Raw genomic sequence first — 24,419 nt, forward strand, 5'->3', positions numbered from 1 at the left:
GAGTGCCCACTCTGCTAAGGTAATTGTATACTAGACACCATGTCTGTTGTTTTAAGAAGCTTTTCTTAATACTAAAAATGAATGATGCAGACAGCCAGTAAACATATGAAAATATATATGATCCTAAAATGTATGAAAGTATGGTTTTTAACATGATTGAGGAGTATTTGATGGTGTCTATTTTGCTTTGTGTGGGTGTCTGGAAGATTGGGGAAAGAATGAGGGCTTGAGGCAGTATTAATCAGTTTAAATTTCTACATGTATGCAACTATCTCCCAAACTGCCTAACCTAATTAACTTCTGTGTGTTCTTCAGGTACCATTATAGATCAGTTTTCTTTGTTATTTGCATTCAGAGAAGTATAGTTAGAGGATTATCTATATCACTGATTATTCAATTATTCTTTTACTCTATCTCCTTCACTGGACTTGAAGTTTTGTGAAAACAGAGACTATGTCTGTTTTGTTTTTTGTTTTTTCACCATTGTATCTGTGCTAGCCAGCACAATGCATTTAGTCAGCTCTCAGTATTTGCTAATGTCTGAAGAAAAGTGGGTGGCAGGGGAGAAGCTTTTTAAGAACTCATGAACTAGTTCAGGTATGTAGGATGACTTACATATGACCTAGGACAACAGTAGATGAAATAGGAAGGAAAGTACAAAAAAGGAATCTAAAGTTTAAAAAAAAAAAATGAAGAGCTTGTTAGACATACAGTAAGGAAAACAGAAATTGGAGACTTTCAGAGTTTGACCCTGAGTGATTATAATAATTGTTAGGGACTTTTAATAGAAATGGGGAAGTCAGAGGGTAAGCTGATTTTGTGAAAGATGATATAGTTACTTTACATGAAATCTAGTCTCCAGCTCCAGATGAAATTTCATGGCATTGAGGAAATCCAGAATTGAATGTAATCTCTGATAATCATGGAAAATGAAAACATTTTGTTGCCTTAAGATAGGCAAACATCTGATTTTCATAAAAGGACATGGAATAGTCCACTAACTACAAAAATTAACATTCATGAGCTCCATGTCCATGCCTGACAAAACAGGATTATTAAACAGATGGTTTGTGAGCACTTAGGTAATGAAGTAGTGATCACTAGGAGCCACCATGAGTTCACCATAACAGATCACATCAAAGTAACTTAATTTGTTTTAATAGGATTACTAGATCAGGGAAGGCCATTGACAGTATAAAGCATTTAACTAAGTTGTTTGTTGTGAACAAGTTGAAGAAATGTGGTCTTAATAATAGTTCAGTAAGGGGGCGCCTGGGTGGCTCAGATGGTTAAGCGTCTGCCTTCGGCTCAGGTCGTGATCCCAGGGTTCTGGGATCGGGTCCCGCATCGGGCTCCCTGCTGGGCGGGGAGCCTGCTTCTCCCTCTGCCTCTGCCTCTCTCTCTCTCTCTGACTTTCATGAATAAATAAATAAAACATTTAAAAAAAAAAAAAAAAAAAAAAAAAAAATAATAGTTCAGTAAGTATATTCATGACTGGTTGTATAATCACATCTAGAGACATAAATTATTTAATGAAAGGCATATAGGGAGGTGGTTGAAGTATGGTTTCTGGAATTAGACTGCCTTGGTTTCAGTTCTGACTCTGCCACTTACTAGTCATGTGACATTAGGCATGTTAATTTATCTTTTTAAGTTTCAATTCCTCACCTGTAAAAATAGGGGTAATAATAATTATACTTTGTAGCATGTTGTTAAAACTAAATTATGCCAAAGCACTTAGAATAGTAAGAATTTAATAAATGTTGGATATTATTTTAACCCAGAGGAACATTTATAATGACTTGCTATAAGGCTGTTACCCAGACTTGTCCCACTTGACATTTTTATCTAAAATCTAAATGAAGACACAAGAAATTGAATTTAAGGATAACCCAAATCTGGGTAAGAGAGAGCCAACACATTGAATAGCAGAATCAGGGAAAAAAAGACTTTGATAGGCTTAAGGATAATCTGAACCTGGCAAGGTAAAATTTGATAAGAATAAATATGAAATTCTCCCTTTAGATCTAGCAGTTTTACCTGCTTAGAACTTTGTAAGAACAAGACTTAAGGGTTTGAATTGACTACAACTTCCATTTGAGCCAATTTTGTAAAAATGCAGAAAATAGTTTAGTTAACAGAACAAAGGAAGTGGTCCCACTATGAGCTGATTGTATTAGTCAGAGCATATATTAATAATGTGTTCAATTCCAGACATCACAATTTAATAGAAACATCAGTAAACTGAGGTAATAATCCAAGATAATGAATAGATTTGTAAGCTATAAGAGGAGGAACTCTAAGGACACATTTAACATGGAAAAGAAAAGTTGAGATATATGTTAGGCCAATCTTCAAATATCTGGAAAGATAATATATAGAATATAGACTGGATTTATTTGGTAAGGCTCATTTTAGAAGAACTAGCTTCAGGAAGCAAATTTTAGCTCAGTATAAAGAATGTTCTAATGATTGTAGCTCTTTAAAAATGAATTGGCCAACTAATGAAGGTATAAAATTCCCAACCCTAGAAGTATTCAGACAGAGGCAGGATTACTTGTCCAAGGATATTGCAGTGGGAGTTCTGTATTGGGTAGGAAATCAGAGCTTTAGGGTCTCTTCCAATGCTGATATTCTATAATGTATTGAGGACATCAATTTTACACATGTTAAATTTCATTAAGTACTTTTATCTTCCTGAATTGATAATGATAATCTGCCGCCTATATTATATACCCTGAAATAAAATTATTTCAACAGCATTTGAAGTGAATTTGGAAGAATCATTTGGTCACCAATCATTTTAACAGATTCATCCCATGTACTTAAGTCTTGTACTCTATTTCAGAAGTGATTGGTGTCTGGGTAAAAAAACATGTAGGTAGGAACTCTTTAAGAGTTCTCAGAGTATAGAAAACCCTGGAGAGTATACACAGGACACAATCTTCTTGTACGTCCATAAGAGATAAGGAATAAACATAAAATATTGTATAAAGCATTTGTGTTAAATATGTCAAACGTACTTCTGAAATTTCTATTAACTGTTAATACTCAAAATTCATTCAGTAATCTTCCAAAAATTCTAAGATATACATAGCAATGATTAGCAATTTCTCAATTTGTGTTTATTATGTTGCAGGTTTTAAAGACCTAAAGATACAAAAACATGCCTAATCAGGACAACAACTCTTTAAAAAATGATAAGAATGTTCTTGAAGCTTTCCCCTCAGAATGCTTGAACATGTTTTGAATGACTTTGTTATATGCCTGGTTCTTTGCCACAAATATCTTCATTACAGTGTCTTTGTAAAAATATGTTTTTTTTCCATTAAACTTCTATAACAGACTTTTAATACTCTGTGGTAGATACTTGAAGACAAGCTTTGGTTATAAGATAAAACTTTAGTTTCCCTTTTCTCTCATTTCTTTAGATAAGTGGGCACTAGAAATTATAGATAGCTTTGGCAAGAGTTCAAGGGTTAATGTAGCAGATAAATAAAAGGAATTTTCTGTAAATTGAGACCTGCATTATTTCAGTTGTCTTGTCTTTCCTAACCTAACTCATTTAATTTTAAAAAGTAAATACTTAAATTCTTCCTGACAGTGTGCTCAGCTTTTACTATCGTTTATTACTTCAATTATACTTGATATCACTTAGAACAATCTGCCATTTGGAAATCTTAGTATAGCCTGGAGCTTAGTATTAGATCTGGCTGCTATTGTAACATGTACAGCATATGACATTAATGTATCAAAATTAGATTGGATCATCCCTCCTGGTTAAATTTATTTCACATTTCTTTTGTATTCAGTTAACATAAACCTATTAGGGAAGCTGACACATGGGGATGGCTGTATAGGAAGGATATTTTTAAAGTATTTTGATTAAAAAATGAAATTATAGAGCCATGGCTTTTCTAAGTTGTGTAATCTGTTTGGTTTTTAAAAATGTTACAGAGCCCAAGTACTAAATTTATATTATTTAACGGGTGTGTGTGTCCACACATGTGTATGGTGTGGTGTAAATAATGAGAATTAAAACTTAAACAGTATTTTGATGGTTAGGCCTACCATCATGCATTTAGAGTATGATGATGGTTTCCAAAAAGAAAAAAAAAATTTAATATACTTAGGCCTAAAAGTCTCCTTAAAAGAAAATAAATATTTTTATACTATATTTCTTAAATAATAGATTTCGGTCTATGGAGTTAGCCTGGGTACTGTCTTTTAATCCAATCGAAGTATCTGAGGGGGCATTTCTTGCTTAGGAATACAAAAGTTAAAGTTGAGGGATTTGCCTTGTATTTTCAGATACTTTAATGACATTCATAGTAATTAGGATTTTCTAGATAGACTGCTGTTAGGGACTTTAAAAACCATTAGAACACTGGTTCTTGGCTTTTTGGGGTTACATACTCCTATTTGAGACTCTCTCCTCAGAAAAATACACAAATAAAATTTTACACGTAATTTTCAAATATTCACAGACTCCTTGAGCCCAGGTTAAGAACTCCAGGGTTATGGGGCGCCTGGCTGGCTCATTCAGTAATGTGTAACTCTTGATCTCTGGGTAATGAGTTCAAGCCCCACGGGCGTAGAGCTTACTTAAAAACAAAAACAAAAACTCCAGGGTTAAGGGTAACAGAAGAGAGAGCCTTTCATTAATTAGACTTAACTTCTTTTTTGTTTGTTTGTTGAAATCACACATTTAACTTTTTTCCTGCTCTGTGGTCTTTAAGCCAAGTAGATTGCATATTTCAAAAATAGAAATTGCTTGTATGTTAGCTCATCAAAAAATATTGATGGCACTTAACCTAGTTCTCTCTTCCAAACCTTCTAAACCTTGAGTGTGTCACACATACAGTATGTTCATTTATCTGAAAGTAGTAGAAAACCTCATGTGAGATATGCACCAAAAATGGACTCAGGTGTTTGCAGTAACAGAATCAATTAATCTAAGATAACAAAATTTTATATTAAAATACATGATTATATGATAATCTCTATGAAGAAAACTCAAGACTAATGGGTATTAAGTTCATTTTTCTAATAACTTAGAAATCCAACTTTTGGATGTTTTGCTTTTTTATAATTTTAATCATCATAATGTTAACTCTCTGATTGCCAGAAGCACCTTTGTAAGCACCACAAATATTTAAACAACATCTTGAGAGTCTAACACATTTCAAGAAGTCTGTTTGGAAGAATTTCATATACAGTGTTTCATAGGCAAAGAAACCCTGGAAAAATATTGAACCAAATACAGTCAACGTTCTCTTACTTAATAGATTATTTACCCAATTTATGAATTACCTATTTCTTTTCCTTCTCTTCCTGTTGCCTTCTTTAGGCAACTTTACTGCTCATTAGCCCTTTGAGAGAATGGTCAGAAAAAAGGGAGAAGAATCTTACATCGCTCACTTTTTAAAAACATTTGAACAGTCCTGTAAAAGGCTTGGTAGTGGAAAAACTAGTATAGTTGCTAGTTAAGAAGAATATTTGGGCTATATGGGAATTTTTTTCATCTAAGTTCTCTGCTTCCCATTGTTGACAGCTGAAAATTTTCTGGTCTTTTGCAGTGTCTCCTAATGTTTTGAGTGTGTGTGTTTCATGTGTTGTGAAAATGATCAAATGAAATTTATAGTTTATTTCTTTACCTTTTAATCTTTTTATAGTATAGTATATTGTCAGTAGCTGTATGAAGAGCTATATGCTTTTTTCTAAAACACTATGAACTATTTTCTTGGTTTTCCAGTTGAGACATTTGGGAAATGACGAAGTACACATTGTTTGGTCAGAGCATACAAGAGACTACAGGAGAGGAATTATTCCTACAGAATTCGGTGATGTCCTTATTGTAATATATCCAATGAAAAATCACATGTTCAGTATTCAGATAATGAAAAAACCAGAGGTAAGAACTCCTTATGTTACATTTTAATAATATATTTTGAGCTCTATGTGGGTTTGTGAGTTTCTTCTTTCAGAAGAATTAGACTAGGCATACCAGGTTGTGAAAACAGGGCGAAGTGAGACACAGACTCTGGTAGCTACGTGAATTGTCTAAGTCTGATTCAGAAGGAGCTAAAACTGGAAAAATAGCAAGAAACTATGTTCAAATGGGAAAAGGCTAAGGTAGTGCCAGAGTGGAGGTTGCTTTCTACCAAGCTCACAAAAGGATTACCTTTTATTAAGAGGATGATTATAGTTTCCTAAAAGACACAATAAGAAGTAATCATTCTTGTATTTTTAGTTAACATATCTTACTAAGGATTACATGATTATTTTAGTCATGTTCCTTAATAAAGGAAAGGCCTACAACGTCAAAAAACAAAAAACAAAACAAAAAAACAACTTCTAGTTGGATCTCTTATACCATAGGGTTGAAATACACTTGCAGAAGTATTTTCTTTCAAAATAATTTAAAAAGTGTGGTAGTGTTTTGGTGTCTTTCTTATTTTTTTAATTGAATACTTTTTAATTTATAGGAAACCTATTTTTTCACAGTTGATCGTGAATCTTTAGAATTTCTTGAATTAGACTGTTTCCCAGGTGTGAATTTAAGCTTACAGCCAGGTTTTTTTAGGCTTTATCTAAACCAGAGGTCAGCAAACTATGGCCCACTTCCTATTTTTGTACAGCCTGCAAGCTGTTAGTGGTTTTTACATTTTTAATGGGTTTTTCTTTTGTTTTCGGTGTCCCCTTCCTCCCCAGGTTTTTTCTTTTTTAAAAAAAAAGAAGAGGGGCACCTGGGTGGCTCAATCGGTTGAGCGTCTGCTTTCCGCTCAGATCATGATCCCAGGTCCTGAGATCAAGCCCTGTGGTCATGCTCCCTGCTCAGCGGGGAGCCTGCTTCTCCCTCTCCTTCTGTTCCTCCCTCCCACTCGTGTTCTCTCTCGATGGCTCTGCTTTCTCTCTATCTCTCTCAAATAAATAATCTTTAAAAAATTTTTTTAAAAATCAAGACTATATCAGGGACAATATATGGCCACAAAGCCATATTTTTTGACATATTTACTGTATTATCCACAGCTCACATCCTTGCCTTCAGCTGTCATTTGTACCAACCATATTCAGACAGAATAACTTTGACACTGTCAGTCATCTGATAAAAATGACAATTACCAAAACATAGATTTTTTTTTCTAATAAACCATGTAATAAAAGTCTTTTAGGTTCTGTAGTAAAGCTGGTATCACACAAAAATAATGAAGAACTAACTTGCTGCCTATAAGGATGTATTATCGTCACTGTGTTTTTTTCCAGTGTTGGGTTTTTGTGTACAATTAAGGCTACAGAAATTTGAAAACTGTCAGGGATATGAATTATTTAGTCAGTTAAATGAAGCACAGTTTTTTGAATGGGAAACCCTGTAGACCTTTGGCATTTTTTGTTTATTGTTCTGGTGTTAATCATGGAAAATAATTGAATTTGAATAGTATTTCTACTGAAGGAAGAACTAAAGAGGAAGTAGAAACATTTTTGTGTGCATTGTCTTGATTGTTCTTATTTATAATCTTTCTCCAATATGAGTATAAAATTATGTTGTAATTTGTCAATCAGGTTCCCTTCTTTGGTCCACTTTTTGATGGTGCTATTGTGAATGGAAAGGTCCTACCCATTATGGTTCGAGCAACAGCTATAAATGCAAGCCGTGCTCTGAAATCTCTGATTCCATTGTATCAAAACTTGTATCCTTTTTAACAGTACGGTTTCTAGTCTAATACATGTCTACTTTCCAAGGTAAGTATTTCTTATGTGTTAGGTGAATTTCTGTTTATTGATATATGGATGATAGACTTCCTCCCCAGTGTTTGAGCAGTTATATTTGAGTGATATATTTTCTTTTACATACTACTAATCAGTACTTATCTTTTGATTAATTAATTAGGACCCATTAGGGGTACTCTAATACTCTAGAGTACTGCTAGGTACTCTGACACTATAGATGTATAAAAATAACCAAAATAGTCATCATCAAGTACTCAATCTAGTTGAGGAAATATACTGTTTTTAGTGCATGTGTTGTGACAGAGTTATATACAGTGTTCTGGATGTATAATGACAAGCAGCCTCTCAGCTGGAAGGGGTAGTGGTATCAGGAAACACTTATGAGAAATGTGAGGATTGAATATTGAAAGATGATGAATAAGAGTTAATCGGGTGTGGGCGCCTGGGTGGCTCAGTTGGTTAAGCGACTGCCTTCGGCTCAGGTCATGATCCTGGAGTCCCTGGATCGAGTCCCGCATCGGGCTCCCTGCTCGGCAGGGAGTCTGCTTCTCCCTCTGACCCTCCCCCTCTCATGCTCTCTCTATCTCATTCTCTCTCTCAAATAAATAAATAAAATCTTTAAAAAAAAAAAAAGAGTTAATCGGGTGGATGAGATTGAGAAGAGCCTTCCAGGCAGAGGGAACAAGATAAACAAAGATGTGGAAATGTGAGAGGACATGGAGTGTTTAAGAACATGGCTTCTGGAGCCAGATTTCTGGACTCAAATGCTGGCCATCACTTCCTTAGCTATCTAGCCTTGGGCAAATTATTTAACCTCTCTGAGCCTCAGTTTCCATATCTATAAAATGAGAATGATAACATCTAGCTCATTGTGTTATGAGAACTGAATGATTCAATATGTATAAAGCCCTTAGAGCAATGCCTGGCACATAATATGTACACAGTTTTAAATTTTAAATTGTCTTCTGATATTCCTTTCTAAAATGAATTTGTGTTTCCATGTACCTTTTCTGTATGATTAAAAACATTTCAATTCTTTTTCTTTTACTTAATAAGTTGTTAAGCTTTACAGGGAAGGCTTTTTAAAATATCCTATGTTCTATTCCACATAATATGGATGTATTGTAAGTCTGCCACATATATTCTCTTTTGATGAAAATTGACTTAAGCAATCTGATTCCTATGTAATTTCTCATGTATTCTGACACTGTGAAATGGAATTATAGGTGGATCATGGCATGGCACATTGATTAAGCTTAATGACATTTATGTAGCATTTCTTATTTGTGATGGTTATATCTTCACTTACTTTTAAGTTGAAAGCTCAGATTTGAAGTGGTCATTGTTGTGAAATGTAACGATTTGGTTTATTATTTCCTGAATATCTCTAGAAAGGTAGCTAATCCTACAAGGAATAAACAGATTATTACCCATAAACTAAATTTATCCACATTGTCAACTCCTCTGAGGCTGTCTTCTTTCTGACCTTTGCCTCCTTACAGTTTGCCTGATCGTGATGTTCATCCTAAGGTTAGTGTCCTCTGCCATTTCACTTAAGACACAACTGAAACAATGCCTTAAATCTTTTGGGAAAGTGACGAGAGAGATTAGACTGTAGTAAAAAACTCTGTTTGCCTCTTGTGTCATAAAACAGGAACTCAATTTTTTGAGCAAGCACAAACTATTTCTGACCCAAGGTATAAACATTTAAGATGCACACCTTACCAAGTAGTTAAAAATGCAAAATTAAAAGTATTGGGGCTATGGCTTAATTTCTTTTTCCTGCACCTAAATTCATACTCTTGAGAACTATTTCAGATGTGCATGTTATACTAGAGGTATAGTGGCTGGATTTGCAGTTAGAAAATAACTGATTTTAACTCAAGCTCTGCCTTGTGATCTTGGTCTAGTCACAGAATTTCTAAACCTCACTTTCTTGGTCTGTAAAAAAGATAATACCCATCTCAGAATTATTGTGAAGATTAAATGAGGTAATGAATTTGGAGTGCTTAGTAAATGAAATAGGGTACATTATTTTGTGCAGTGATTAATTCTGTTATCTGTAAAGATTACAGTCAATATTAAAACAACTCTACCCAACACCAAGGAATTGCCTAATTGAGTTTTTATGTTTGGTTGGTTGGTAGGTTTATTGATTGGATTGGATTTTCAGGCCTGTTTCTTGAAGTTTTTAAATAGTTCATCTTGCTGAGACATTAATAGATACCACATTGGAGAAAATTTCTAAGATGAAGAGAGATAATTTCAGATTGAAAGAGTAAACATGAACACTTTATTTACACAGCAAATATGAACAATTTACATCAGCAGAACCATTTCTGGAACACTCAGAATAAAAATATAAAAATCAGACAGATCGAAGAAATTTTTCTTGACTCGGAAGCTTGAATTTAGAAGCTATATGGAAATTATTTCCCCATACTATTTAAGGATATAATAAAGATGCTCCTAGCCTTTGCTAATCTGAGGAATATATAGTCATCTTTTACAAGGATTCACAAAGTTCTATATTAATTCTAAATGTCAGGGGAAATGATTTCATACAGGTAGATTACTTGATTTTTAAATTCAACCTTATATACTAAGTTACTACTAGGTGTTTTTAAGATATTGAAATATAGATGTCTTGAAATTTAAATAATAAATACATATCAGAAGTATATTAAATTTTAAAATGTATGTTTTTGACAAATCCAGATAAGTTCCCATTAAGGAAGAAAACCATGTGTTCTAAAACAGATCAGTGGAACTTAACAGAAATTATGACAGAAATTGAAATAGAAGTAGGCTTTGAAAACCACCAGTTACTACCTTTAATCCTCATAAGAGAAATAAAGGGATAAAAGAATATATAATAAACTCACTTATATTTGGATAATTGTGCTGCTGTGTTAGTTATTTTATGCCCAATAAAAGTACACCCACCAAGATTCCACAGCATAAATTGTGCTATTTATGATCATTAAATACAGTTTAAATTTTATCCTGGGAACATCTTCAGTAACTATGAATCTAATGTTGTTCACTAAATGAGGACAATATTGATTGTCATATGCTCTCCAAATCGATCATGCTGGCAGCCAGAATTACAGTAATCTGTCAGTATTGATGACTGTCTTTCAAGCTTTGAAACCTCTCCTTCACTTCACTTGTCATTTCTTGCGTTACTTGTACTTGAAAAGCATTTTCTTGGAACCTTGGTCTTTGTCGGCTAGGTGATTTTTTTTTTTTTTTTTTTTGTCTCAAGCTCAGTTTGTTGGTTTGATCATACAATTAGAATTGAAATGCAGTGCTGGGGAGGAAGAAAAGGCAGATTCTGGGTAACCAGTGGACCTGAGGGGTATTTCAGGTTGATCTTAGCCATCATTTGTTAGTTACCTGTTGAGTGTGTGTGTGTGTGTGTGTGTGTGTGTGTGTGTGTGTGTGTGTGTTGGGGTTGGGTTGTTTTGTTGTTGTTGTTTTAATTTTGGGGGGCTTTTTTTTGCAGTGGGAATAATGTAGTATTAATTTCATGATCTTGGCTATCATTACTCTATACCTTAAATAAAAATTTTAAAGCAATTTTTGTTATCCTAGAGACATTTCAACTATGTACAAATGTTAAATAAGATGCTGTGTGTACTGTTTCTTTTTTTAACATGAGATTTATTATACAGAGAAATTTTCAGAAGTTACGGTATATAATCATGTTGTATTAGGGTTCTCAGAGAAACAGAATCAATAGGATGTAGGTATATACATACATAAAGAGAAAAAGATTAATTTTAAGGAATTAGCTCACACAGTTGTGGGGGACTGGCAAGTCTGAAATCTGCAGGAGTTCTTAGTTAGAGTTGATGTTGTAATCTGAGTCAAAAGGCATCTGGAGGTAGAATTCCTTACTTCCGTGGGGACCTCAGTCTTTTCTCTTAACCTTCAACTGATTGGTTGAGGCCCACCCACATGCATTATAGAGTATCATCTGCTTTACTCAAAGTCTCTTGATTGTAAATGGTAATCACATCTGAAAAAATACCATCACAGCAATGCCAAGACTGGTGTTTAACCAAAAACTGGATACCATAACCTAGCCAAGTTGACAAAATTAACTGTCTCACATGTCCCATTTTTCTTAATTTTTCTTTTTAACCTTTCTTACTGCAAAATATAATTTGAAAAAAGTACATAAATTCTAAATGTACTATATGGTGAATAATTACAGTTTAACTACCACCAGCTCAAGAAATAGAACTGTACTGTTACTCTTCTATCAAAAATATTTCCTGATCACTTTTATGATAGTGGTAAAGATTAGAGAAACATGTAGAGACAAATCACAGTTGAGCTTTGAACATAGGTTTGAACTGCACAGGTCCACTTATTTGTGGGCTTTTTTCTGATAATGTAAAATGTAAATGTATTTTTTCCTCCTTATGATTTTAATATTTTTTAATACTTTAATATTTTCTTTTTTCTAGCTTAAGAATACAGTATGAAATGCATATAACATACAAAATATGTGTTAATCAACTTATCACTAAGGCTCTGATCAGCAGTAAGCTATTAGTAGTTCAGTTTGGGGGCAGTTAAAAGATTTTGGGGCTGTAGGGGCATTGGCACCCCAGCCTCCATGTTGTTGAAGGGGCAGCTGTAAATGGTAATTTTTTTCTCCAATAAGCTTATAATTTAATAGGGGAGAGAGTAATATGTAAATTAATAATTAAGACAGAAGATAAAATGTGACATAGTAGGGTTATAGATGAAATGCTCTGGGAGTTCTAAGGATGAAGTTATTTGGGAGTAAGAAAATAAAGGAAGAATGCAAAGAAAATCTGGGCCTCAGGGTGAGATTTTAGTAGATGGAATGCAGCATGTCTGTTATAATTCTTGTAATTTATATTTAGGGGCTTTGTATGTATATATATAATATATATGTGATATTCTGAAATACACAGTATGGGGAATATTATACAATTAAATGGCATCTTTAAAAAACACATTCTTCCTAGGTTTAATATTCTTTCCTACCAAACCAATATTATTTGATTTGTTCTAATCTGTTTAGATTTGACCTTTTTGTAAATGCCAGAATTGGGTTTCTGTTATCAGACAAATTACCAGAAGTCAATGATCATTCTTCAATTAGTCACAGTTTGTTATCCCTTGCAGTTCTACTACTCAAATGTAAAGAACTTGTTGCAAAAGTATGAGAGCCAAAATGAAATGAAATGTAATTGATTGGCTCCACTAATGTAGTTGGCCATTCATTATGTTAGAACATTATAAAACCTCTTAGGGACGCCCATCAATATTGCTGCCATTTCGTGTTAGAAGAAAGTGAGTTTATTGAGAAACTACATAATTTTATGTGTACTGTCTTTTGAAGATTATTTCTTCAGAAGATAATATTCATAAATATGGACTGTCCTTAATTTATGAATTATATTTTAAAATGTAGAAGCTGATTGTTGGCATATCAGCCTGAGTTTCGAAGTCCAGAACCACTTATTAAGTTTTATTTTAATCTGTAAAAAGAGTACTAAACTCAAGACTGTAGTAAGGATTAAATTAAATTATCTGCATGAAGCACTAAGCAGCCTGTCATGTAGCAAGAGCTCAGAAAATGGTAGTTACCTGATACTTGATGATACTATTATGCTCTACACTAGAAATACTCCTCTAAAACACAAATGTAAGTATATGAAAAGACTTGTGATGGCTCTTGACTGTGTATTGAAATTTTTATGTGAATTCTTTGACTACATGCAAGCAGTTCTTATTAGCTTAACCCTCCCAACCTCATATCTCTTACTGTAGTTTTGTCAAACATACCTGTACTCCTTCCATCTCCGCCCCCATCCTTACTCTCATGTCCCACCACACTGACACCCAGGACACCCTGTGTCTAGCTAGACCATATTTCTCATCCCCGAATGCCCTTCTCTTTTCTATGTTTTTGTCCCGAGAATGCCCTTCGCTACTATCTTCCACCTAATATAGTCGTTCTGCATGACCCAAACTTTGTAAAAAAAAAAAAAAAAAAAAGTTTCCTTCACTAAACAACATACTGCCTTATAACGTTTTGTTATAGGACTTACTGTGTGTGCACATATTAGTAAGTCTTACTAATCCTGGTTTCACTAACTAACTTCTAGCACAGCAATAAGTGGCCAGCAATTTGTTTTAATAGTACAGATTAGGGTAGATGGATTCATGGGTGGATGGATGAACTGTTCAATTTTTCTTTTTAACAGAAAATTTCTATTCATTTCCCAGTGTACTTTTAAAAAAAAGTTGTTCATTGTTGTTACATTTGGTGGTTTGTATTAGTCTAGGCTACAACTGTAAGACCATGCTGGATAGGTAAAAAAAGGAAACCTAAGAACAGTAGAAACTGCCTCTGATACATGAACAAGCCAGAATAGCATACACACAAGGGTGCTGTATTTTGACTGATTCATCATTATATTTTTATTAGAAGAGGGCATTACAGTTTAATGGAAATAATTTTCAGAGATCAGTAGTCAGTGAGGTTTCCCCCTCCACTTCTTGCGGGAGGGCAGGGGGGCAGGTAGGATCTGTCAAAGAGAAAAGTGAGCCAAAACACTTGTGTCTTGATGAAGTGACAGATGTTGTCTTAGGAAGAGTACAATTTAATGTTCCCCCACCCCCACTCCCCAAGGACAGAGGCAGCAGTGGTTATAGTCCTGAAGGCTTACACTCCCTGCTGAACGGCAAGGAAGGTGGGAGCCACAGGAGAGCTGGGAGGGGCAGCTATAGGAGTCTACATACTGCTAATGTCTTCAGTTTCACTTCTTGAACCTGTTTGCACCACCCACATCAGTGATTCCATTAGGAGCCCTCAGTATCTTGTTAAGTGCCCTTTGTTCTACATATTTTCTAAATGAAAGTCTTAAACTTCATGGACAAATTGGTTATTTGTTACAAACTCTAAGATTTATGATTGTGGTCATTCATACTTCAAAAGAAGAGAATTCTTTAAATAAAATGTCTCACCAACTAAGTGACCCAGGCTTTGTGGCTTTTGAAATGCTTGCAGCCCTTGTGCCTTGGATATTAACCATTGCAGTAGGCCCTAAAGCAGACAAACATTCTTACTTAACAATGTGCTAATGGGAGCGTTTCAGTCTCCTGTGTTAAAGAGATGGGCATCGCTATTGAAGGGGGTTTTTTTTGTGTGTTTTTTTAAAAGCTTGTGTTTAAACATCCTCCTCCCTGTCCTGGATTTTACTGCTAAACCTTATAGTCTATGTATGCACACAGAGTAATTATTTAAACAGGGACCCTGGATATGTGCAACACTTCTGTTGTGATTCTAATATATTCTTATATCAGTTTTATTTTGTTCAGCTGTTCTTTTTAAAAGGCAATATATGCCTGTTGATGTTATTGGTATTTTGAGAGGTTTCCTTACAATCATTGTGGGAATATTTTATTGCATGCCTTTAAAGATGTTTAGTTTTGGTCTAGCAAATATGCCTTTGTCCTTTCAAAAAGATATAAAGGCAATAAATGTAAATCTCTCTGCTATGTAATAAATTTTTGATAATAGTGAAGTTTATTTTGTAGAATTGAACCAGTGTCTGAAAATGGCATCTTTTAATGTTCTCCAAAGATGATTATACTAATAAAGACCAATAATTACTTTTCCTATATTTAAACAATGGGAGCTCACAAAAATGACTTTAGTATATGACCAACTTCTTTTTCTATTTCATTATATTAATTCTAGAGATATTTTCAATATTTATTCTCTACCAAGAACACTTAATGCACCAGTGAGAGATGATTTAAGTATTAAAAAAGGCTATACTGAACAACATCAAATAACTTTAAAATAAGTATTTTAAGATCCTCTCAGAAGGGCGCCTGGGTGGCTCAGTTGGTTAAGGGACTGCCTTCGGCTCAGGTCATGATCCTGGAGTCCCTGGATCGAGTCCCACGTCGGGCTCCCTGCTCAGCAGGGAGTCTGCTTCTCCCTCTGATCCTCCCCCATCTCATGCTCTCTCTCTCTGTCTCATTCTCTCTCTCAAATAAATAAATAAAATCTTTAAAAAAAAAAAAAGATCCTCTCGGAAATAAAGGAATAAAATCTTATAAGTCATTATAAAAGGGGAAAAAGGTGACTATCTTGGTAGAAGTTGAGTGGCATCCAAATTTGTTCATGTAAAAAAAAAAAAGTTTATATTTCTTTACCCCAAAAAAGGGTCACTAAGCAATTTGGGATCTTTCATTTAGTCACCAAATATTTCTTGACTACCTACTATATAGGAGGCACTGTGAGAGAAAAGCTAGGGATAGAAAAACAGTCACTCCTTTTAAAGCTTACAGTCTGGTACAGGGGCTTACAATCTGGATGGATGGATGGGTGAATGAGCGAGTAGTGAATGAATGAAGTGCCCTCTGGTGAGGAGTCCAGCAGTAGTGATATCTGCAAAGTAGGATGGTAAAAGTGATTATTACAGTGGGAGAGGATAGTGGGGAGGAGGAAACCAGGAATGGTTTTACCAAGGAAGCATGAAGGGATAAAAGTGTAATGTGGCTAAGAAATACAAGGAGTTCCTCAGTATTGGGTGGTATAAAGCAAAGGGAAGAGTAATAGCAGATGAGGTCCAAACCAGATAATGCAGTCAAGCAGAAAAACAAAACAAAACATAAACTTGATTTTGTAATGTTACTACCAATAATATAACAGCCAGTGTCTAAGGGTAACGGTTCCTTTTGCTTTTATATAATTTTTACTTCTTGAATAGCAGAGCACAGCTTGAATGTATTTTCCTTTTATAGTAAAGCCTTTCTAAAATTAGTTTATAGATTTAAATAAAGTATTTTTTATACTTAGTCATACAGTAATTTCCAGGCTAAGAACAGTAATAGCTAGTAATAAGACTAAGAAGTTCTCTAAGTGTTTGATAATATTTATATATATTTGCCATTTCAAAAAGAGCATTTGAGATATTCATAATCTTAAGTTTTATGATAGACTCACATTCTTGTATAACAAGCCTTCTTTACACTTTTCCTGTAAAGTACTTTTATGCCTTATTGTGCTTTTACAAACAATTATGCTTTTTTATGTTACTGATAAATGAGGTATTTTTTTATCCTATTCTGATAGTACATTGGCTTCATGGCAAAAAGAGCAAAGGAAAAGAAAGCACTACACCATCTTACCTGTTTTGTCAAATCCAGTGTGGTAGTATGGTCCACATACGCCAATCTTTAACAGTTAGATCATATAGTGCATACAATACAAGGAAGGTAGAGAACTCTATCAGGTGTCCTTAAAATAACAAAATGAAGGGGCCCCTGGGTGGCTCAGTCGTTAAGCGTCTGCCTTCAGCTCAGGTCATGATCCCAGGGTCCTGGGATCGAGCCCTGCATCGGGCTCCCTGCTCCTCAGGAAGCCTGCTTCTCTCTCTCCCTCTCCCACTCCCCTTGCTTGTGTTCCCTCTTTCACTGTGTCTCTGTCAAATAAATAAAAACTTAAAAAAAAAAATAACAAAATGAAGTTTCTCTACTTCCATCTTCATTAAATTCTCACCTGTGATAGAACAGGGACTTTTTTTTTTTCTGTTAAACCCTTATGTTTTTTATATTAGTGATGAAGGTGCACTGGTATGCTCACATTATCGTTCACTACACCTACTACATAATGTACAAGTTTTATTTTAGTCTTTGTTTAAATATAAAAACAGCAGTAGATTTAGATGCTATTTATGGATTTCAGAGAGCAAAGAATGAAGGATGTAAAGCTGAAATTAGTCTTTAACCTTGTTTGACATAGGAATTGCAGTGCTTTTAATCCATTCTTTTCCTAAACATAAGGGGTTTTGCCATTGAATTTTTAATAACTCAATAATGGAATTAAAATTAAACTATGGGTCACAAATCTCCCCATTTTCTTCTAACTGCTTTTCCTCTCAAACACTAGAATACAGCCTATTTAAATCTTAACTTTTGCTTGCCAAACCACTGTTACCGTCCATCTGTTCATGCCAATTGTAAAGAAGGTTTGGTTTTTAGTGAAGCTTTGCATTTCACATAAGGTATGTGAAGTGAAATTTCACAAGGGACATGATGGATCCTGATTCATAGTGATAAACCTTTGGGGCCATCAGGGTTGGCATATGGTCCAGTATGATATGAAGGCTTGGGTTCCCTGGCTTCACTTCTTTGGCGTGAAGCTGATAAAACCTGGCTCTTGAGTATTATTTCACTGGACACCAATCATGGGCAGCAGGAACTGCCCATTTAACTCTCTGTGGGAAGGAAGCCCAGAGAGCATTCACAATGGTACCATTGTCGAGTTGCAAACTGCTCTGAACAGCTTGACAGCACTAGGGAGGAGGGGAAGGGGTTGCTTTACTAATTGCTGTTCAGAAAAGAGAAGGAGCAAAAATAGCTGTTGTAGAACTGATGTTTCTACATTTACTTACTCTCTTGATAGGAGTGTTGACTTTTATTTAGCACATACCTACTATAAAAAGAAAGCAAATAAATATATTTAAGCAACCACCTGTAGTAATTCCTTGTTAACATGCCATTATCTATTTTAAACCCACCAGATTATAACAAAGTCAGTTTTGCTTTATGATACTTTTTATGTTTAGATGAAAATGTATTTTTTTAATCTTCACAAAATTTTTTTTAATTTAAAATAAGGGAAAATGGATTAAAACCACAATCCATGTATCAGATAAAGTTAAACACAAATTTGGCTTAATTTCCTTTATACTGTGTTTTTTAGAATTCCCAAATATCTGAATACCTACAAGCTACATTAATATAGAAATGTAAATTAATCTTATGCATAACAATTGCAAGTGCTAAAATAATCCACTGTAGATAAACTAGTCAGCAAATCTTAGGGTTAATACCAGATTTATCATTTAAATGAATAGCTGATAACTATTTCAGTCATTTCTGGTTCTCTCTCTCTCCTCGAAGTCTGTTTCTCAGGTGTATTTAAAAATCTGAGGGTTCTTTCCCTTTTTATGAAGCGTTGTATGCCATGATATTTGTATAAACGCTACTGCTGGCCTTTCCATTTTTTTCTGGTCAGTCTAATCAAGCATTTGGTGATTCTGATGCAAAGAAACAATGATCTACTTCAGCTTACTTCAGCCCCTAGGATCCTGACCCTACAGCATATTTCCATAGGTGATGATTTTAGCTGAACTTGACTAAATTATATTGCAATATTATAATTTCTGCAACATGTCCTTTAATTTATAATTTTTTTAAATGGGATGTTCTTGCTAAGTTGGTGAAAAATCAAATGCATGTTTGTGAAATAGTAACAGTCTGTAAAATTTACTAGTTGTCCATCTCCTCATGTCCCCTTAAATGCTTTTAGTAAATGGGCACCAGTGCAGTATTTCAAAAACAGTAATTCATTGAATGCCCATTCTTCCTTTTACTGCAGAATAGATTATATTTAAGTCAAGATTAATGGGTAGATTTTGATGTTAAAGTCCAGTCTCTAAGCCCATCATTCCCTAGGGGCATATAGTGCATTAGTTTAAGCCAATATACTGTTTATCATAGATTCTATGACACAGTCTTAAATGACAGTTTGTTGTACTTTGTAACTACTTACCATGATAATAAATCACTTTTTCTGTACTCCTGATAATTATAGCATTTAAACAAAATCTTAATTAAGTTAGTACACATTTAGGTAGAGATAACACGTAAGTAATTGTACACTGTAAAATTTCACTTAACTTTTTTCCTTTTTGCAATCTTCTAACAAGAATCCCAAGTTTAGCATTTAGTTCAAACACATACATTCATTTCCTCAACTATAATGTACTGAAATTTTTGTTCCAAAAAGGAACAAAGTGTTTCTAACCATCCCCTAATGTTTTTTAAAGTCTTAGTCTAATACTTGTGATTCTGAAGCAGTTCTGTATTGACTGTGAAAGTCTCGTTATTACTTAATGATAATATTTTCAAGTACATCTTAACCAAGAATGAGAATCTAAAATTTTAACTTTAAAATTTTAAATTTAATGAATTTGAAATCTAGGTAACTCAGTTTTTCTTTTAGATGTTTTACTTCATACAACTTTCATGAAAGTGGAATATACATATTTCATAATCATGTTAGTGCTTTTTAGAAACCACCAGTGATTATTGGATTATTAAATCAGGAAGGATTTTCAGAACCTTTAGGGAGGTTTAAATTTTTAATCCTATTTATTTAAGGTTAATCTTTTTAAATGTATTTACATGAACTTTGGTAGAATTGGGCTTATCAACTTTTTACTTAATGTTTTCATTTAGTAATTGACTGATTTATGAGCAATTATATATGGTCCAAATTTTATTCAACTCCAGCTTTCAATAATAGGACTATCCTCACACTGCCTTAGCACCTGTTATGGATTTTGAGTCATCTGGCAGCCCATGGGACTTAGATAAAGAAGTACCAGGTGTCCTGCCTGTCTCCTAATTGAGACGCAGTGAAAACAATATAGACTTGGCAGTATGGTTAAAAGGATGGATTAAAGCCCAGCTTTGTCTACTCTGACAAATCACAGCTTTTCCTTCATTGCGTAGATAGTAGCAACTACTAAAGAATTTCATTAGTATAATGCATCATAAAAATCATACAAAATAATTTGTTACAACCTGTTGCAGACTTTCAGAAGAATTTCTGTTAAGGTAATACAAATAAACAGTACCAAGATTCATTCCATTTACTTAGGGGAAATTTTTACAGTATAAGAGCTACACTGCATGTGTCTTGATTAGCTACTATAGGAAAGAAGTGAGTATTAATTTACCAGATCTTGCTTTATAATGTAAGCAAGTATAGTTTACTTTCATCTTATTGATGAGCAGTGCCTAGGCCATGGGGTACTTAATTGCCCTGTATATTTCAAGAAAATATGACCCTTTACTACTGCTAATAGCAACCATGTGATCTTTGAGATGTACTTACAAAATATATCTACATATATCCTATATCTCAGTAAAACTTATTATTTCTCCAAGACCCTGTGTAATGACATTGCTGCAGAATATTTGAAGATAATTTCAAGGCCCTTTAGAACTAAAAAGTCAAATATGGTTTATTTTCTCATTTTTACTAGACCATGCCAAGGATTTTTCCTGTATTATATATGATATCTAGTATATAAGCAAACATTTTTCAAAAATGGCAGTCTTCAAATTTAAGCTAACAGTCATTCTGTTGGCCATCCTTGAGCTAACTAAAATGCCTCTATGCCTTTTCTTTTCTCCACACAAAACTGAAATCATTGAGATTGGATATACAAAGAGCACTGGACTATTAAATGACCAAGGTTCTAGTGCCAACTCTACAGATCAGCAGGTTTGTTTTTCCAAGCAAATCTCTGTTTGTATTCTCCATCCAGGCAAGGCTTATTGCCGAATAAACATTTTGCTGATTTTGCTAAGTTTCCTGAAAGTAATGTTGGTAGATGATTGTTGTATCCTTCCTCTAGTTCGGACTGTCCTAAATTATTCTCAATAAATGATGCCCTGGGATAAACCCTCTCAAAGTCTTCTTAAAAACCTGAATATGATTTTTCAAGAGTATTGTTACATCTGTTCTTATAGTGTACCAGCGCAGTTTTAGAAATCTGCCTAAACTTTTTGAAATGACCCTTCATTTGATTTTTATCTAGAGATTTTCTCGACATTTCTTTCCTTTCTCCTTTCTTTCCAGATGGCCACTTAAATGAATAGAATTAGTTTATTAACTAAATTTCTTGCCTCATACCACTGTAGAATTTATGAAAATTTTAAAGATTTCTTTAAAAAATTTTCACAACCAGTGGGGCAAAATATTTATCAGTGCTAAATTGTAATGAGTTGTAATTACTTTCAAGATTTATAGAATTTCTTTTTTAGGCAATTAGATTTTTTTTGAAGTTACTAGTTTTCTTTTTTCTTAATACTACACTTTATGTATGTATACATACATACTTATTCCTCTTCCAAAGAAGGTCAGCAAGATCAAGGGTAGGGGTGGAACCAAACTCTCACAGGAGAATTCAAACTCTGTCTCTAAATCCAATCTTAGCAAAGTCCCAACTATATTGGACCAAAAGGGTTTTGCTTCTGGAGAGCCAAATTGGGATTAAAGGAAGGAGGCTGTCTGCATAACAGTCTCCTTATTAACTATCAGACCAGCTTTATTCATTCCTTCTATAATTTATAAACAGTCATTGAGTACTTCTGTGCCTTGTGTTAGGTGCCGGATATGTAAAAATAAAAAGGACATGGTCTCTGCCCCTATGACATTAGTCTCCCCACTAGTTTATTAGGAGTATAAGCACAAAGAAGAAGGCATACTTGGTGTTTATCAACTGGCTCTGAGAGCAGGGGGAGGCCCTCATTTGTGGCATTTGTTGAGTCCTGTGATGTGAAAACTCCCACCAACCATCTTACAAACTTGGTGAATATTGTAAGTAGTGCTCTCCTCCCTCTTCCTACAATTACTGCTCTTGGAATCTTCCATACAGAGAAGGGAGATAAAATTCCTAAGTGTTAAAACAGCAAAGAAGCCACAGAAATATCTGAGTGCAGGCAAGTGCTTTACTAATTTAGGAATTTCAGAATGGGCATTAAATCTCTGAGGCTATGATATTGAGTATAGATATAAACACACTACATACTTTGCCTTTACTTAAAAAGGAGCCAATATTTTTTTCTTGTTTAGGAAAGCAAGCATTAAATCTGAACTTAAAGAGGAAATTATAATTAAGCAGTGATAGGTCTCAGACATATACTTAAAATTGTAATTTTCATAACTGCATTTTCTGAAAAATACTTCATACTCATTCTTGCTATGTACAATATTATACACACACACACTTCAGTTTTTTTTGAGACTAGTTACAAATTAAAGCTGAGCTAAATGTGTATAAAACCTACTGGGCATGCCATGGAATTAGTGATCACAAAACTGAAGGTTTTTCTCTTTCTTGCTTTAAGTAAAAGCAGTTCACAGTTACATTCTGATTATTAAGAAAATTGTAGAGAATGAAAGGTTGTTGCTTCTTTAAAACCAAATCTACCTTTTCTATATCCTCCCTATGCATTAGTAAAATTGAAAAGTGTACTAATTATCCTTCTTTTCTTCATATTGTCTTTTTCTCATGAGAAATCATTTTCTCATAAGAATAAGTCAAAAGTCCCTCTGTACATGCCACAAATATTATCAGAGTTCTTGCACATGAATACAGGTATATTCCTTAAACAGACGTTGAAAATTGCCCTCAGGGAGACAGCACCTGCTATTTACAAAAACTTGAACCAAAAGTCAGAAAAACTATGTTTAGCACAGATGTAGGCAGACTTTTGGGTTACCCTATATTTATATCTTTTATCTTCAGCATCCCTCTTACATAAATAGGAGCAGGTGGTGGTATCCCCATTTAACATATAGATAAACTGCAGCACAGAAAATTCATGCATCGCTTTCCAGGACGAGGCTGAAATTGAACCCCAGTTTCTTGACAGCTGGTCTTGACACAGTGACAGAGGGCCATAAATAATTTCCTATGTAAGTTTAAAATCAAAAGTAGTTACTTAAAATGAATAATAATGTTAATATTAATGAAGCACAGATTAGGTTTAAAGTATTAATACTAGAAAAAATATTTAGTTCCCTTTATTATCTTTAGAATAGGAATATTCCTTCCCCCCTTTTCTGCTTTTGCAAAGTAGAAGGAAGGAGGATTAGTGGATAATTATATTGCCGTGATTGCAGCACCTGTGTGTTATTTCTTTTGATTGGCTAGTTCTGTATTAAAGATTCCTACCAGCTGAAAGTCTCCCTCATCAAGTGGCATTTTATTAGCTAGTTTTGGCTTGGGTTGTTTTAAATTTACAACAAAAACCTTAATTCAACGTAGACTTGTACTTTAAATTTTGCTTTGAATTTCTTTACCATTCCCTATCTATCATCTCACCCGTTTCAGTTTTTTTTAATTTCAATGCCAGTGGCAACATGCACTCACAGTAGGAATATAGCTTGAGCTATCCTGTTGTTGCTAGTGATCAAGTTTGTGTATGCCACTCAATTTATAGGTACTAATAACTCTTCCCTAGAGAGTTGCCTTTTAAGGAATAAGTGTCTGATCTATTATGAGGAGATATAGGAATTAATAGCTTTGGATTATGGTTACCATTGCAGATGCTAACAGCACTGTTTTTGACTGATTTTATCATCATCTCAATCACAAAATATCCTGTTTATGGACTCAGAACTGTGGTTTAAGTAGAGTTCCTTACATCTCTTTAATATATGTTTTTCTAGAAGCGGGGGGAGGAATGTAAGTACTATAGATTAGGTTGGTTTGTTTCGATGTTGTTTATAAAGAATATTTAGCTTTTCGAAGGTGAGTTACCATAAACAACTGCCCAAAAAGGAAACTGTCGGACATTAGCCTGCCTAATTTTTGATAAGTCCTACGGTTTTTCATTTAAATTCAACCATTAATGATTGTTTTCACTGACTCTGCCACCTAGACTTGAACTTTTAAAAATCTTTTAGAGCATCATTTTCCTTAATGAAGATTTTTTTGTAATAAAAAAAATACATCCCGTGTTTTTATACAAAATGAATACATTATAGCTGGGTAATTTTAGTTTATATAGCTTTATATTTGAGTTTCTTCAGTTTT

The 24,419-nt window shown here is 34.1% G+C and overlaps 1 protein-coding gene and 1 pseudogene across 1 annotated transcript in view; both read left to right on the forward strand.

Moving 5' to 3' along the window:
• RALGAPA1 (Ral GTPase activating protein catalytic subunit alpha 1) overlaps window positions 1-24,419 on the forward strand; it is a 239,831-nt gene that overhangs the window by 202,880 nt on the left and 12,532 nt on the right. Inside the window, exons 38-39 of the mRNA XM_081829769.1 lie at window positions 5,756-5,914; window positions 7,564-7,691. Coding sequence (XP_081685895.1) covers window positions 5,756-5,914; window positions 7,564-7,691 — 287 coding nt within the window. The remainder of the gene's footprint in view (window positions 1-5,755; window positions 5,915-7,563; window positions 7,692-24,419) is intronic.
• Window positions 12,516-15,594, forward strand: LOC145723320 (magnesium transporter NIPA2 pseudogene; annotated as a pseudogene).

Source organism: Leptonychotes weddellii, chromosome 9 (genome assembly GCF_054177405.1).
Source record: "Leptonychotes weddellii isolate Sample4059 chromosome 9, ASM5417740v2, whole genome shotgun sequence".
NCBI lineage: Eukaryota > Metazoa > Chordata > Mammalia > Carnivora > Phocidae > Leptonychotes > Leptonychotes weddellii.